General features: G+C 39.3%; 1 protein-coding gene across 4 annotated transcripts in view; it reads right to left on the bottom strand.

Annotated features, from left to right (window-relative positions):
- Positions 1 to 15,078, bottom strand: part of OPCML (opioid binding protein/cell adhesion molecule like) — a 732,004-nt gene that overhangs the window by 352,300 nt on the left and 364,626 nt on the right. For all 4 annotated transcript variants that reach the window (XM_075527874.1, XM_075527877.1, XM_075527875.1 and 1 more), the window contains exon 2: positions 3,661 to 3,893. In XM_075527874.1, coding sequence (XP_075383989.1) covers positions 3,661 to 3,893 — 233 coding nt within the window. The remainder of the gene's footprint in view (positions 1 to 3,660; positions 3,894 to 15,078) is intronic.

The following is a 15,078-nucleotide window of genomic DNA, read 5'->3' as shown; positions in this document are numbered from 1 at the left end:
GCTGAATCTCAAATACACCTCTCCGCTCTTAAGTCCTTTCTCTCCTCTATTACCGTAGTATCTCTGAAATATGTTTGCCTTTTCTTTATCTTTAAATCTAGCAAGTCTGACTTTTGTTCTGAGCGGAACTCAGTCCTAACTCATGGACTACCAGCGACAAGAGCATCCTCTCCCCCAAATCCAAACCACTCAGCTGATGCCCTGGCTACCCTGCTCGCTTCCATTTCTAGCAGACACCACCTCAGGAGCTTGCCTTCTACATTTCCGCAGATGCCAGCTGCAGCCCACTCTTAGTAATGTTTTGGGGTGCTGGAAATACCCCTGTATCTGCATTTGTGCCCCAGGCTTCTCTTCACTTGATCTCATCAGCCTTCTGATTGATTTTCCCACCCTGACCAATCCAACCCCACAGCGACACTTCCCGTTGCTCTGAATTCTCTTAACGCCCCAGGAGACAGTGTTGAGCACACGCTCTCACACACTCACATGGCGCCCGGAAATGATCCTACCCTCCCCTAAGTGGCAAAGATGCCCTTCTGGTATGAGAGATAATATTTTAATGAAAGCAACTCCTTTCCTCAAAGAGGAGAGATTGGAAATGAATTCCATCAGACAAGTGGCAAAAGCCCCGTTGGAAAGCGGTGGAGAACAGACTCGGATTTTGTGAGCAAACATCTCTCATCCCTGCCCCGTGTAAGTAAGCAGAAAGCCACGCAGTCGGAGACCCTCTGGGATTGCTTTTCCTTCTCCTCATGGCGCCTTGTTGGCAAAAGGAATGAGATACTAACATTCACAAATGGATAGAAGATAAATAAATACATTTTGGTAAAAACAAAACAAAACAGAAATGTTGCCATGCTGAAATTTTTCAGTTTTTCTCCTTGCAAAATCAATACCAATCAGCAGTTTGAAATTAAAGGAAAGATTAGACCTTAGTTTTATACAGACTGTATTGTATTCCAAAAGCTTTCGACTCAGCCTGATAAATCTTCTTTAAGAGGATTAAGGAACTTTCATTATCTTTATCTAACCTGAACTAACACTAACTCTGAAAAATTAATCTATAGACTGGACAAAAGCCGATAGCTACTGGAAAGAAGGAGGACTCTCCGGCTTCTTTCTAATTGAGCAGTGGAGTCTAGGCTTCAACGGGTGGATGCTCAAGTCATTTTCAAACAAACAAAACAAGTCACCTCGTGGCTACACAAGGCAGAACAGGATCCATTTTCTAAGCTCCATTGTCTCTCACTTCTCTGTAAATATAAAGACCAATCTGCCAGTGGTTTCCATTGACTGTGCCCTTGGCTCCTTCCCCTTCCCCAGCCTTCTGGTTTCCAAGAGAGACCACAGATAGGCCAGAGTGGTGACAGCACCTTGACGTCAAACCTGGGAACGTTGAGGAACTAAAAACCTACCACTGACAGCTCCCCTACTCTGCATCCCCTTGCTTTCAGATGCTGTCTGACTGAGAGCCTGGTGGTCCACAAGGAGACTCCACAGACTGGTTCATTCATCCCCGACTTCTCTCTCTATCCAGACCAAGGGACCCTTCAACACCCTGTCCACACCCGAAGCCCTTTATGGCCCATAAGGATTTCAACATGCTCACACAATCTGTCTTACTCCCTGAAAAACGATTGCCCGGTTCTGTTTGAGTCTGTTTCTGTACAGTGCTTGACAGTTCGTTTTTATTTCAGTGCCACATATCTGAATTTGCACATAACTTTGAAGTCAAGGCCACCAGAGGTGCCACTGAAGCGTCACTTCAAATGCTGAAGATGTTCAGCTTCTCTGGAACTAAGCCCTGATGGCAGGTGGGAGGGCAAGAACTCACAGCCCCTTGTATTTTACGTCCTCAGGAACTCTCAACAGACATGCTGGCTTGTCTCAGACGAATGAGCTCTCCCTGGGCCTCTAAGTGCGCCAGGCACTGATAGTTGTCCCTTGGTCCAGTTGGCAGGTAGTCCTGCAGCTGCAAAACAGTTTTCCATTTCCATTACCCAGTCCTGCTCAGGACGGGCCACGCATGAGGAATGGAAACAGCAGGGTAAGCAGACATGTGTTATAGGAGAGGCTGATGGGGGCGTCTGAAAATATATAGGGGACAGACAGATGCTCTCACTTTAACAAAGGCAAAACTTCAAGCCATGTGACACTGGCAGGGACAGCTGCTGCACAGGGGCTTCAGCAGAGTGGTCTCTGATCCAGCACAGGCCACTACAACGGGCCTACAAAACCCCTCACCTGTGCACATAAAAGGGAGAGCACTGAATGCTATTTTCACAAAGGGATCTTTTAGGTAAAAGAAAAAAAATGTCCATCCCAAATTTTACAGATAAGCAAAGCATAGATGGATAATAGTCCTTACTCAAAGATTTTTCGTGAAACCAAGGGACATGAGAAAAATAATAATCTTCCACATGGGAGGGCAGACAAATTGTTAAAGCGACAGAACACTAAATGAGGACCTGATACGTCAACCCCCACATGATTCACAATAAAAAGTTTCCCAACAAAAAGACACAGGGAAGGCATATGTCTGACCTATTGCACAAACTTAAAACAACGCTCTATTGAATACATGGTCAGTGAGATCTGGTACATGATTTTTCGTACAGATGAATTCACACACATGGGCTGTCTCTGACAGCAACGTGTAGGCCCCATGGTGCCATAGTGCCGGTACTGGAGATGCCGAGGAAGGTCTCACACCAATAAGCTTACTATCAGGTAAAAGGTGTGTCACTGGTGGCATCAGCTCATGTTTCAGAACTTCATCCCTACCGTAATCAACACCCTAAAGAATTTATTTTACATGGCAAAGTCTTGGTTGGGTAGGTAGAACTGAGTTCAATTTTGGATCGCTACTTTGCTTTAAAGGAGAGGTTGGTGCTCAAAACTCCTAATTGCAGGGGTTTTCATTCTGAATATGTAATCACCATCTGTAGTTCCTACCTTTCTCAAAACTCCAGAAAATGTATTTGCCTGGCACTATGATTAGGCACTGATTGTGATTTAAAAAAAGAAGATTTCAGCAGGATCTGAGGATTCTGCAACCCTTCTTTTTTAATCTACAGACTCCGTTCCCTTTGTTGACCAGGAGATATCATTTTGAGTAATTTTCCACATGGTCCAGACTCCCTGAGGATTGAAAGTGAACACAGAACCATGTCCAGCAAAGCCAGAAAAGAGTGGACGTAGCAGCCCTCAGAGGCCTTCTGGAATTTATACGGCATACCAACCCTACAAAAAATAGTCACAAGTCCCTTGACTTTTAGCATAAGTATTACAAAGCTTTTATTAACAAATAAGTTTCAACATAATTAAGGCACAGAGCAACACGTGACATATCTTTTCCCAATACCATAGAGCTAAGCTGAAGCAAACACAACCAGTACTTGCTGAATTACTTATTAATAGGAAGAGAAAATCTATGGATGAAATCGAGAAACTTTTTGAAAACAATCAGTCTTTCGTTTAAAAACCATTATATAAAAAAGAATACTGAAGTTACATTCAGGCTCTGATTCAGAAGAGGAAATCGACTTTGTTATTATTATTAATTATTATTGTCTACAGATATTAATAGAAGCAAAGACAGCTTACCCTCCACTTTCTTCATTAAAGTAATATCAAGCCCCCAGTTCAGCTGTGGCTTACCTTGCACTATGAGGTGAACCCTTGATGTTTTGGGATGATTATCTGTCTGCACAGAGCAGGTATATGGGCCTTCGTCATATACATCCACATTTTGGATCATGATACTGTACTGTGTTGGTGTGTTGACCAAGATGATCACACGGGGGTCTATGGACCACTTGTCATTCCCAGCGTAGAGGATTGTACTGCGGTTGAGCCAGGCCACTCGGGTGACACGGTCATCTATGGTGCACCTGTGAGCAAAGTAAGAGAGGGAAGAATGAGATTGAAATATTGAAAGATTATAAATCTGATTGCACTTCTACAAAGTACATGAATCAACGTGGCCCAGTACTAAAAGGAGAAAATCAATTATTGAAATTTCCTAAATATAGAGAATGCTGTCTGGAATCATCCTAAAAAATAATGATACAAAATCATTTCTATTTGAGTTAGGAACATGTGATGTGAATATTTGGCCATATATTTGCTTTCTGTCCTATTTTCCCCTAGGCTTTTATGAAAATTAGTTTATGCATCTTGAACACATTTAGCATCTCGTAGGAGACTTGGCTCAAGGACACATAGGAAAGAAAGTAAATCAGTATTTCAAATAGGTCACAGATTATTCAAAAAGCAAATGCTTAACTTGCAGTTAATCAGAAATGGAACATATTTACCTCCAAAACACAGTGGTGTTAATAATCGACTTGTACCCTAAATTGCCCAAATCTGCCAAACGATCATTTATAACATGGGTTGGTAAAAGTCACCATAGAAAGAAAAGCGTGAGAAATCGGTGCCTAGTGCATGATATTTTGGGAGAGGGGGGAAAAAAGAGAATTTCAGAAAGCACGTCGATTCAGAAAGGGAGCTATGCCTTTTATATCTTATTATCTGTTTATATCTTCTTATCTCTTACTATCTGGTGAATAAGCTGGCGTCCACCTCTTATCTCACGATCCAAAGCCACAAACATAAATGAGATTTGGTTTTGGTGGGTCTGAGGGGACCTGGTGGCAGTCTGGTTACGGACTTGGCTACTAACCAAATGGTCAGTGACTGGAACCCACTCCAAAGGAGAAAAGACGCGACATTCTGTGCTAATAAAGATTTCAACCGAGAACCCGTTATAAGGCAGTTCTGTTCTGTCCTACAGGATCACTCTGAGCCACAGTTGACTAGAAGAACACCACAACAAGAATATTCCCTGCAGACTAGAAGAATTGCACATTCAGGAAGAAAATTTGCACATGTATCCCAAGAACTAAGACGATGGGAATGGACACTTGAGAACACAAGAGTTCTTCACAAATGCAGCCTTACATTCCAGCTAAAAAGTTCTGAGCACCCTACCCATTACTCAGTGAAACATGAAATCTCTGTTGTGTTCAGGCACATGGCCATTTGCAATTAGAGCTAAATTGCTTCACCCTAGTATCAAAGTACTAGCAACAATAGTATGAGAATATCTTTGGGAGGAAGGTCGGAGACTCCAGTGGAAACCACACTGTCAGACGCTAGAGGGCAGATCCAATTTTTAAAGCAGGTAGAGGTCCTTCTGCAGTACTCTAAAATAACTGACTGACTGCCGTCCAGCCAATGCTGATTCAGTTACCCCCTGTGGGTTTCAGAGACCATAACTTCTTATGCAGAAGAAAGTCCAGTTTCTCTCCTATGGAGCTTTGGGTGGTTTTGAACCGACAACCATAAGGATTGCAGTCCAATGCATAACCATTACTCTACCAGGGTTCTCCAACGACTCTAAAGAAGGTAAACATAAAAGGCTCTGGTCAGCACCAACCCGCATTGTGGACACACTCTATGCCCCTACAAAGTGCCACAGAGTCTAGAGTCTCCAATGAAATTACACTATTGGAGCTATGAAATCCGTCGTTAAGAGGAGAAAGTACAACACAAGGAGAGCACTCTGCCCTGGCAGTGGAGGTTTGGAAACATTATTAGAATCTATTCCCGACGTGTTAGCACGCACAGATGACTGCCCACCAGGGGAAGGCACCCACGATTCCTGGGGCGGGGTTGTCCCTTAGGTACATTCACAATGTGGCAAAAGGATTGTTTTTTTCCTTCTATAACCCTTAAAAATATTTTCAACTATCGAAGGAAGCATTTTCAAATACGTTGATGGAGACATGACATACAGGCATATAGACCCAAATAACAATTATTGGAAATTCACTCCACGGCAGGGAGTTTGGCCTCTGCCTCCTGACATCCTACTCATAACAGACATATATTCCCAATAAAACAGTCGATTTCTGTGGACCTGACCTAGAGGGAGACTGTCATTTCTAACGAAACTGCTTTCCACAGACATCACTGAACACAAGAACTTACGGATCTATGTTTGGTAACCTTTTCTAATTCTCTGTCATCTGTGCACATTGAAGAACATACCTTTTTGCAGAATTGAGATTTTGTTGTAGAGGCTGGCAATCCTCCCCTTGATTTGCCTCCTCTTTTCCTGTCTCCAGATTACCACCTCACCCCCCACTTTTTGTCTCCCTTCATCTTCACTTTTTCCACAAGGCTCATCTGCTCCCACCCTGAGAAGATAGCCGATGCTATATGTTTTCTTCTGTGCTTCTTTCCCAATACCAGTCATTTCATATATCTTGTACATACATTTACATAGGTAAGTAGCACAGATACATATGTGTGTTGGTAGGATTTTATTGTGGTCTAATTTATAATAATAGTATTGGATCATACACACATCTTTTTATTTTATGTGTTGATAAACTTTTAAATAAGAATTACTTTAGAGTTATGAAAAGATGTACAGATTGCATATGGTGACATCTGTCAAATTCTTACTGTTCCCTGTTTTATCAGACTTGTCGTTTCAACCATCTCCTGTATACTTCAGGGATTTCCGTGTGCTGCTTGTGCTTTTCAGCCATCACTGCCAGTTCCCATTGATTTTGTCATCTTATTAGAAGCTCACTGCCCTCTAGGCATTGTGTTCTTATTTTCCCTCTACTGCAATCTCCCCTGGTAGCTATTCCAGATAATTTTTTAAAAAGTGGGATCTTACAGTTTTCTTTTCTTTTGAAGCTGATTTATTTACCTCAGCATAATATTTTCATAGTCTATTCACATTGTAGAATATAGAAAGTCTTTTTTAGGACTGAGTAATATTCCATTGAATACCACATTTGTGTCTTTACTCTTATGTTGATGGAGTTTTACGCTGGTTTCATCTTTGGGCTATTGATAATGGAATTGTTAGCTTATATGTTTAATTTTCTGTGTGAAATTGCCAGATTATTTTTCACAGTGTGCCATATTCATGTCATAATGTAGTTATTTGATGTAGTGCCATTTGGTATTGTGGTTTCACATCAGCCTACTAATCGCCAAGTCAGAAGTTTGAAACCACCCAAGTGCTCTTTGAGGTTAGGATGAGGTTATCTGTTCCGGTGAAGAGTTACAGTCTTGGAACCACACAGGGACAGGTCTACTCTGTCCTATAGGGTTACTATCAATCAAACTAACTCAACAGCAATGACTGTGGTTTTAATTTTAGTTTGCCAGAAATAGATAAGGTTTCCAACATCTCTACATCCTTGGTTTCATTTCCCCCTTTATTCCTCCTTTCCTTTCCTTTCTGTTTCCCCAAATCCCTGCCTTCCTTTTTCCTTTCTCTTTCCATCCCCACTTTTCTCCCTTCTTTCCCCTTTTTTTTCTTTTTAAAATCAAGCCATCCTAGGGGGTGTGAAGTGAGATCTCATTGTGTTTTTGATTTGCATTTCTTTAGTGATTAATGATACTAAGCAATGTTACAAGTGCTTGTTTACAATTTGCATTTTTTCATTGGTGAAATGTCTGTACACATCTGGTTGCTGATTAGATTATTTGTCCTTTTGTTGGTTTAATTGCTGCATCATATTTATGACATGAATATGACACCTTCTAGCTTCTTCTTCTCTCTAATTCTTCTCTAAGCTGTCCCTCTTCCCCAGCAACACACACTTTCTTCTATCCTCGAACTATTTTAGTAGGAAGAGAAAATCTTTCCTAAATATAGTTTTAATTGTGTTTGAGTGCATTTGTGAGCTAGAAAGGACACCCTCAGTGAGGTTTGAATGTGTATTAATTATGTTGTGAAGGGAAAGAAAACCACAACTGAGTATATTTCTAATTAAGCCTAAGATTGGTGACATGAAATTTGGCAGCCAACCTCATAATTATTTGGACCTAACAATTCACCGAACATTAAAATGAGTCCTGCTCACGTTTGCAGCTTGTGGTATTAACATAAGGAAAAATAGAGTCATGTTGGTTCTTCCACATCCTGGGACAACAATCTTCTCCTTTTGCTCAATTTTCTCCCTTGTATAGCACAGCCACTTTCCATTTCTCTTGGAAATTCATCATATTTTCTGCTAATTGCTTCTGAAAGCAGAAAATATGATAAATTCATTCATTCTCAGTTGTAAATTATTGATAAAGGTAGATATGCAACTTTCTTAATAATGATTGTATTTTCATAGTGAAATAGTTCCTGTTTGAACAATTCCTAAAGAAGGAGGTTCTAACTAGAATTCCAGGCATCAGCAAGCTATAGAGTGGGTGACAAATAGGGGGAGAAAAAAAGATATCTGTCTATGAAATGACAGGTATCCAGATGACTGAGTGCAAAGAAATACTCATGCATATGTTAATGCCAAGATAAGTTTGAAGAATTGTGCACTCTCTTGAATACTTTATAATGGCAAAATTAAATTTTATCTACAATAATATCGGATGCATTGGTTATGTATAGAAATGTTTCAAACATAAACAGGGCAAAATATGATTCATAGACCTTTTTATTTTATCATCGAATATATGCATATTCAATATAATTTAAGTAGAGTGGTTAGATATCCATGATCATCCACTTTTAAAATATAGAGACAAGATAGTTTTTAAGTCATAAAATGAGCAAATTGCTTTTTCAACTTTATCTTATATGGCTATTATGTAATTATGAATGTTTTTTAATCCATACCTAATATATTACGTTTTCAAGTCTTTTATTTATCACCTATCACATTTATTGGCAACAATATATTAATGTAAATTTAAACATTTTATGCCAAACAACAAAAACAACAGAAAGAGTAAACCTCCATTGAGTTGATGTTTGATGTGAACTCACAGCAACAATACAAGATGGTGGAACTGTCCCTGTGAGCTTCTGAGGCTGTAACTTTTTACAGGAGTAGAAAGCCACATCTCTCTCCCAGGTAGCGGGTGGTGGTTTCAAACTGCTGACCTTGCAGTTCACAGACCGATATGTAATCGCTAGGCAACCACAAAGCTCTCAACCTAGTTTCTGTTAGCCTGAATATCAAATTTTTAAAAACTTCATAAATGTAGGACACATTTTGTTGAGTAATAATTAAGCAAAAGTAATATTTTACTGGCTACTTAGTTCTCAATAAGATGACTAAAAGTGTTATTTTGTTTGATCATCCGACCATGGATAAGTATCCATTATGTAGTGTTTAGAACAGAGAAATATTCGTTACAAAAGTAAGGAGATAAGAATGACACCTTTGTATAGCAATATCATTTCTTTGAACCCTTTCAAAGATATATGTCAAAAACCATATAGTAATATATTGTTAGCATTTATTTTAATGATCTCATAGCTGACAACTCAATTAATCTTCCTCAATTCTATTGAAAGCCAAGAAATGAATAAAAGTACTTGAAATTGTAAAGGAGTTTGTACTTCAGTAATGGATTCATTCAATTTCATAGTATCTGGAGACTCTATCTATAATGTTTTATCAACTCTTATCAAATGGCTATTAATCCATGATACTTTTTCACTTAGAAGACCCTCTTTTAACCCAATATGTTCAAAAAGTAGAGGTAATCAAAGTAGATGGTAAGTTGGACTATTTATTTTAATGTGCCATTCAAAGTGTCTTTTTTTAGGATTAAAGCGCTGAATTTTCAGTTTTGTTATAATATACATAAGGGGTTAGCTTTTTCTTGATGACAAAATAATACATCTTTGCTTAGACAGCCTGGTGCTAGAGTTCACCTACTTAACCGCTACTGTCTTACAGCCTCAAAACTAAAAGTGTTCATGGCTAGAGAATCTTTAGTCTTGTGGTCCCCTCCTAAAGAATGATGTCTGATTGGGTAGTGGAAGTGAAAAATGTGGTGAAGGAAGGTATGTCTTGCCAAATTCCCATTATTCCTTGGATGTTCCAAGTCTGCTTGGGATGAAGGAGAACCAGAAGCACAACTTAAATTCAGAAGATTGTTCAAGCAGAAAATGCCAGGAAATGGTAGAATCTTCTCATGTATTTCCTTAGCTTCACATTGTCTTTATGTAAGACTAGAAACAGAAGGTTGGGTGTGTATGTAACCACATCAAATTCACACAAGGTTTAACGGAGTTGACATGGAAGAATGCCAGTTCATATCTAGGCCTTGCTTACACTTACATGTATGTTTGTTCCAGTGGTGTATGAACCCACTCTGTGTGCTTTGATCACATATTTTATAAAGAGTCTAAACATCCCCGCTGGGAAATATGCCCCAGATAAAGAACTACGGTTCAAACTGCAAGCTTTCAAGCCATGTCCTGGTTGTTGTATGCAATGCTGTCAAACCTGGGCCTGATTGTTGTGTGCCATGGAATCCAGTTCAACATATAGCATAGCAACTCCATATGATGTAACAGTACTGTCACAAAACATGTCTTCGTCTGAAATCTCCAGAAGAACAGTCCTTTACAGTCTTAACACCTATTAATGATTATGAAAGTTAGCGGAATGAGGAAACTTGACTTAAGTCACAGTTTTTTTCAATTGCTTCATATACTGTTGAAAACTAGACAGTAAATAAGGATGACTTGCTAAGAATTGATATATTTGTTATAAAGAATATTTTGAAGAATATTGAAAGTACCATGGACTATCAGAAGAAAAAACAATTCTCTTTAGGAAAAAGTACAGGCAGAATTCTTCTTGGATTCAAAAAGAATAGTGAGTCTTCATCTAAAATAGTTTGGGCATTCTCTCAGGGGCGATCAATTGTTAGAAAAAGACAGCATGCTTGTCAAAACAGAAGACCCCTGAAAAAGAAAACAACCCTGAGCACTGGGTTGATACAGTGACTGCAACAACAGGTTCAAATTAGCGGCTCTTGTGAGGATGGCACCAAACCAGGCAGTATGCCGTGCTCTTGCACATAGGGCCAGAATAATTTGGAACCAACTAAGCACTATCTAAAACACAACAAAAACGGTAAAATGCTATTGTTAGCTAAGGGTAAGTATATTCCTCATAATGGCTACGTGCTTCAAAATAACACATTGTTTGGGTGGTTTCTTGCTTTTTTCCAGAAAAATATAACTCGTGGAGTACCGGAAATAGAAGATACTTAAGCATTTCGAAACCTGACCTCATCCTTGCTGTTTGCATTCACAGCACTGTCCCGGACACTCATTAGAATGAAGCACATAGGAGAGACTTCCTGATATAAAATAAGGGTAAGCAAATAGGACAGTTTAGAAAGGTTAATGATGCAAATTTATGATTCCTTAAAACTCTTAGGGACATTTAAAATGATTACATTACAAGTTTGTTCTACCTTTAGGTCCTTGATCAAATACAACTCATTTATATCTACCTCAAGTCTCATTTAAATTATATTGTACTTATCTATAGCGATACCAAGAAGATGAAGAAACATACAATCTTCCTCATAATCTTTGAAATATGCTGTCTTATTATTCATATTTTACATATGAAAAGTCTGGAGAAGTTTATAACTGGTATCTATTAGAACAGAGGAGTGAAACTTAAGTAACTTGTTCTAGAGTTCCTAGATTTAACTATAGTACCCAGTTCTCAACACGGAGGCACCCATGAGTTGGAAAGCCAAGTTGTAAGGCCAGCAACATTTGGTCAGTGTTATTCAATTATCTTCAGATTTATTGAACGTAGTTCTCTAGTCTCATGCAAGGTGAACTAGAGAAGGTGAACCCAAGATGGCAAGCTTTGCCATCTGTGGAGCTTTGCCAACAAAACCTTGTGAAAGCAAGTGCAATGAGTACAGATAATAATCCTGAAACCCAGAAATTCAAGTGAGAAATTAAGAAGTAGCTCAAAATCTGCGGATCTTTGTGGGAGCAAGTCACCATACCTTCCGTCGGAGGGTCAGCTGGCGCATTCCAGCAGTGGGATTTGTGTTGGCGGGACCTGCTCCATAAGCTGTGTCTCTAGACCATCTGGCGCCAAGGCAGCCATCCCTCTAGTTCCCTGTCCTCAGAACAGACACCAGTTTTACAGTAACGAGTGCTGTCTACGGGAGAGTTCACCAGACTGGTGCATTCTTTCTGAAAGCACCATATTCTTATGGAAAAAATCAACCCTGAGAGAGCACTGGTTAGGCGCTTGGCTGCTACTTAAAATGTGCTGCTCAGTTTCTCCAGGGGAGAGAGATGTGACATTCTGTTTCCAAGGAGATTTTCAGTCTTGGGACCCAACTGATTAGTTTTTCTCTGTCCTGTAACATCATTAAGAGTCATTTTGGTTTGGATGGGTAAAGAAGGGTATGAAACAAAATGCGGCATAGGCAAATTTATGGAAAACTTATACAACTTTAGCTCAGAAGATTTACTGTTTGTTTATAACGCTTGATAGTTGCACAGCATTGTAAAGCCCACTTTACCGATTCACGATTAATTTCTGTTTTGCAAACTAGATTTATTAATATTTCCTCAGTTGTTTTATTTATGAAGTAATTTATCTCAGATGGCTTGGAACATAGTAAGACAGGTAGTAATATCAGTTGAACTTAATATAATCAGGAAAATAATCTTATGGATCTAGTAGTTGTGCCCGTGTCTTGCCCTCTGAGTGCATATGTTCATAAAAGGTTGTATACCCTTTGAGAATAATCATCTGACTCCAGATATTCTAGCCCTCAAGTAATATTTGGTTTAGAGTACATACTCAGTAAACACTCTAATTGTTTGGGTTTATTAATTAAATGTTATTTCAAAAATTCCTTTAGTGATTTTTCCCATTGCTGATTTCATTTTTCATTTGGTGTACATTTATAAGAATTATGTCATAATTTTCATTAAAATTCACACACAAAAATGAGCTCAAATGACAATGAGAGGAAGATATTGATTGCTGTAAACTTCAAATAAAGAAATAAAATAAAAATGGCTTAATCAAGGTATCAAGATACAGGGTCAGAAAATCTCCCAGAAGAACATAGGCTATGGGATCTACATTAAAAGGAATTTTAAAAGTTTGTCCTTAAGCCTTTTAGCAGTGTAAGTAATACATCAAGGAAATTACAGACAAAAATAAAAGAAAACACAGAAACATTCTACAATAATTCAGGGAAACAATATAAGAACAAACTAAAATAAGACATGGAAAATTGGAAACAATACAAAATAGCAATTAGAAAGCAAGAAGATCAATAATAAAATTTCAGAAACAGATTATTCATTGGATGGGCAAAAATAGAATTGAATAAATGAAAGACAGTCACTCACTCATTGACCCCATGGGGTCCATTCCAACTCATCACAACCCTGTAGGATAAGGTGAACTTTCTCTTGTATGTGTTGGAGACTATAGATCCTTACAGGAATAGACAGCATCATCTCCCCGCCCCCCAAAATTTAAGGGGAGGTTTGCAAAAAGTAAGATAAAATTCTTAATACTAATCCACTTGAAGTCCAATCAGATAAAAAAAGAACAACGGCAACCAATCAACAGAAGTAAGATGATGACTTACATCAACTCACCAAGCATAGGCTTTACAACTAAAATGTCAGAAAGAGCAAACTGATTTGGGTCTTGAATCACTGATTCTCCAAGGAAAGCATGGCTGAGTGAGTCAAACACATGGGGCTTTACAACTAAAATGTCAGAAAGAGCAAACTGATTTGGGTCTTGAATCACTGATTCTCCAAAGAAAGCATGGCTGAGTGAGTCAAACACATGGGGAGGAACAATGGGAAAAATCCACAAGTGGATATTGAGTAGACTGGAGACTATTTCAATGCCTGGTAATGAGCTGAACTGCTCAGCCCACAGAGCAGGAAAGTTTCTGGATACTGACAACAAGAAAGGGGAATAGTGAATTCTCTGCTAGCGACCTATGTTCTTTCCACAACACAGGGCCATCATTGGTGCCTGACAACAAAAAAAGGGGGCTCCGTACTTGGGCCTCACCCCTCACCCCCAGGAGAATGGAGAGGTAAATGGCATCCAGAGGCTGGTTGTATCCATACTTCCCAAGGACTCTGAGCTCAGACTAAAAGAGACATGAATGGAGCACTGCATGGCATGGGAGATGAGTGAAGAGGGGACGGCATCATCCCAGGGTCTCAATGGCTCTTTGGTTTCTGGAGGAGATGCTGGCCAGCATATTTGTAGCTCCACAGCTGCAGAGACTAAGATTACTCACCCAGCCCTCACATTCAGCTCCAGTGGAAGGTTCTTAGCGTGCCCAAGATCTAAAGTAGCTGTTAAAACTGATGAGGCTGGGACTTTTATGTTCCCATTGCTGCTTCTTTGTTTTGACAAACCACTAGCACAGTCAAAAGAGGGGCACGCCCAACACTGATTGATACATACATACATACATACATACATACATACATACATACATACATACATTAATACATACTGATTAATACATTTTGATGTCTACAAAAGTCAGTCACAGAGCAGGAGTTTTAAGGAAAACAGAAAACATAGGGGTTCAACATTGGGAAAAAGCAATACATAGGAAGGAAACAATGACTACGTACGACATTACAATTAAAAAATAGGAAAATCAAAAAGCTCTTGGAAAGAGTTTAAATATAGCCAAAAAATGACAAGAAAACCCACAACCAAAATTAATACAGCACAGAAAGTTATAAGGTACAGAGCAAGTAGCACCACTAAACACACAGCAAAATGTACCCAGCAAAGTGACAGCAACGAATCCTGACCTCTCAGTAGCAATGTTTAATGTACATGGATTAAATACCTCACTCGAGGGACTGAGAGTTGTGAAATGGATAAGACAACAGGCACAAGCAATTCAAACATATCTTTGAATCAAAGACAAAACTAGACTAAAATTGTAAAGATGGAAAGAATGTATCACGATAATGAATTTTTTTTAACCGCTGGATTAGTGATCTTAATCTCTGATAAAACAGACTTCAAGGGGGATCAGGTATCAGGCATCAAAGAACAAAAACTCATATCATTGTGAACGAGGGGGAGTGAAGATTGGGGACCCAAGGCAACTGGGCACCCCCTTACAGAAGGGTCTCAGGGAGGAGACAAGTCAGTCAGGATCCAGTGTAGCAACAAGGAAACATACAACTTTCCTCTAGTTCCTAAATGCTTACTCCCCGCCCCCCACTATCATGATCCAAAT

The sequence above is a fragment of the Tenrec ecaudatus genome, chromosome 12 (genome assembly GCF_050624435.1).
Source record: "Tenrec ecaudatus isolate mTenEca1 chromosome 12, mTenEca1.hap1, whole genome shotgun sequence".
In the NCBI taxonomy this organism is placed as follows: Eukaryota; Metazoa; Chordata; class Mammalia; order Afrosoricida; family Tenrecidae; genus Tenrec; species Tenrec ecaudatus.
This window is presented reverse-complemented; position numbering and strand designations above follow the sequence as displayed.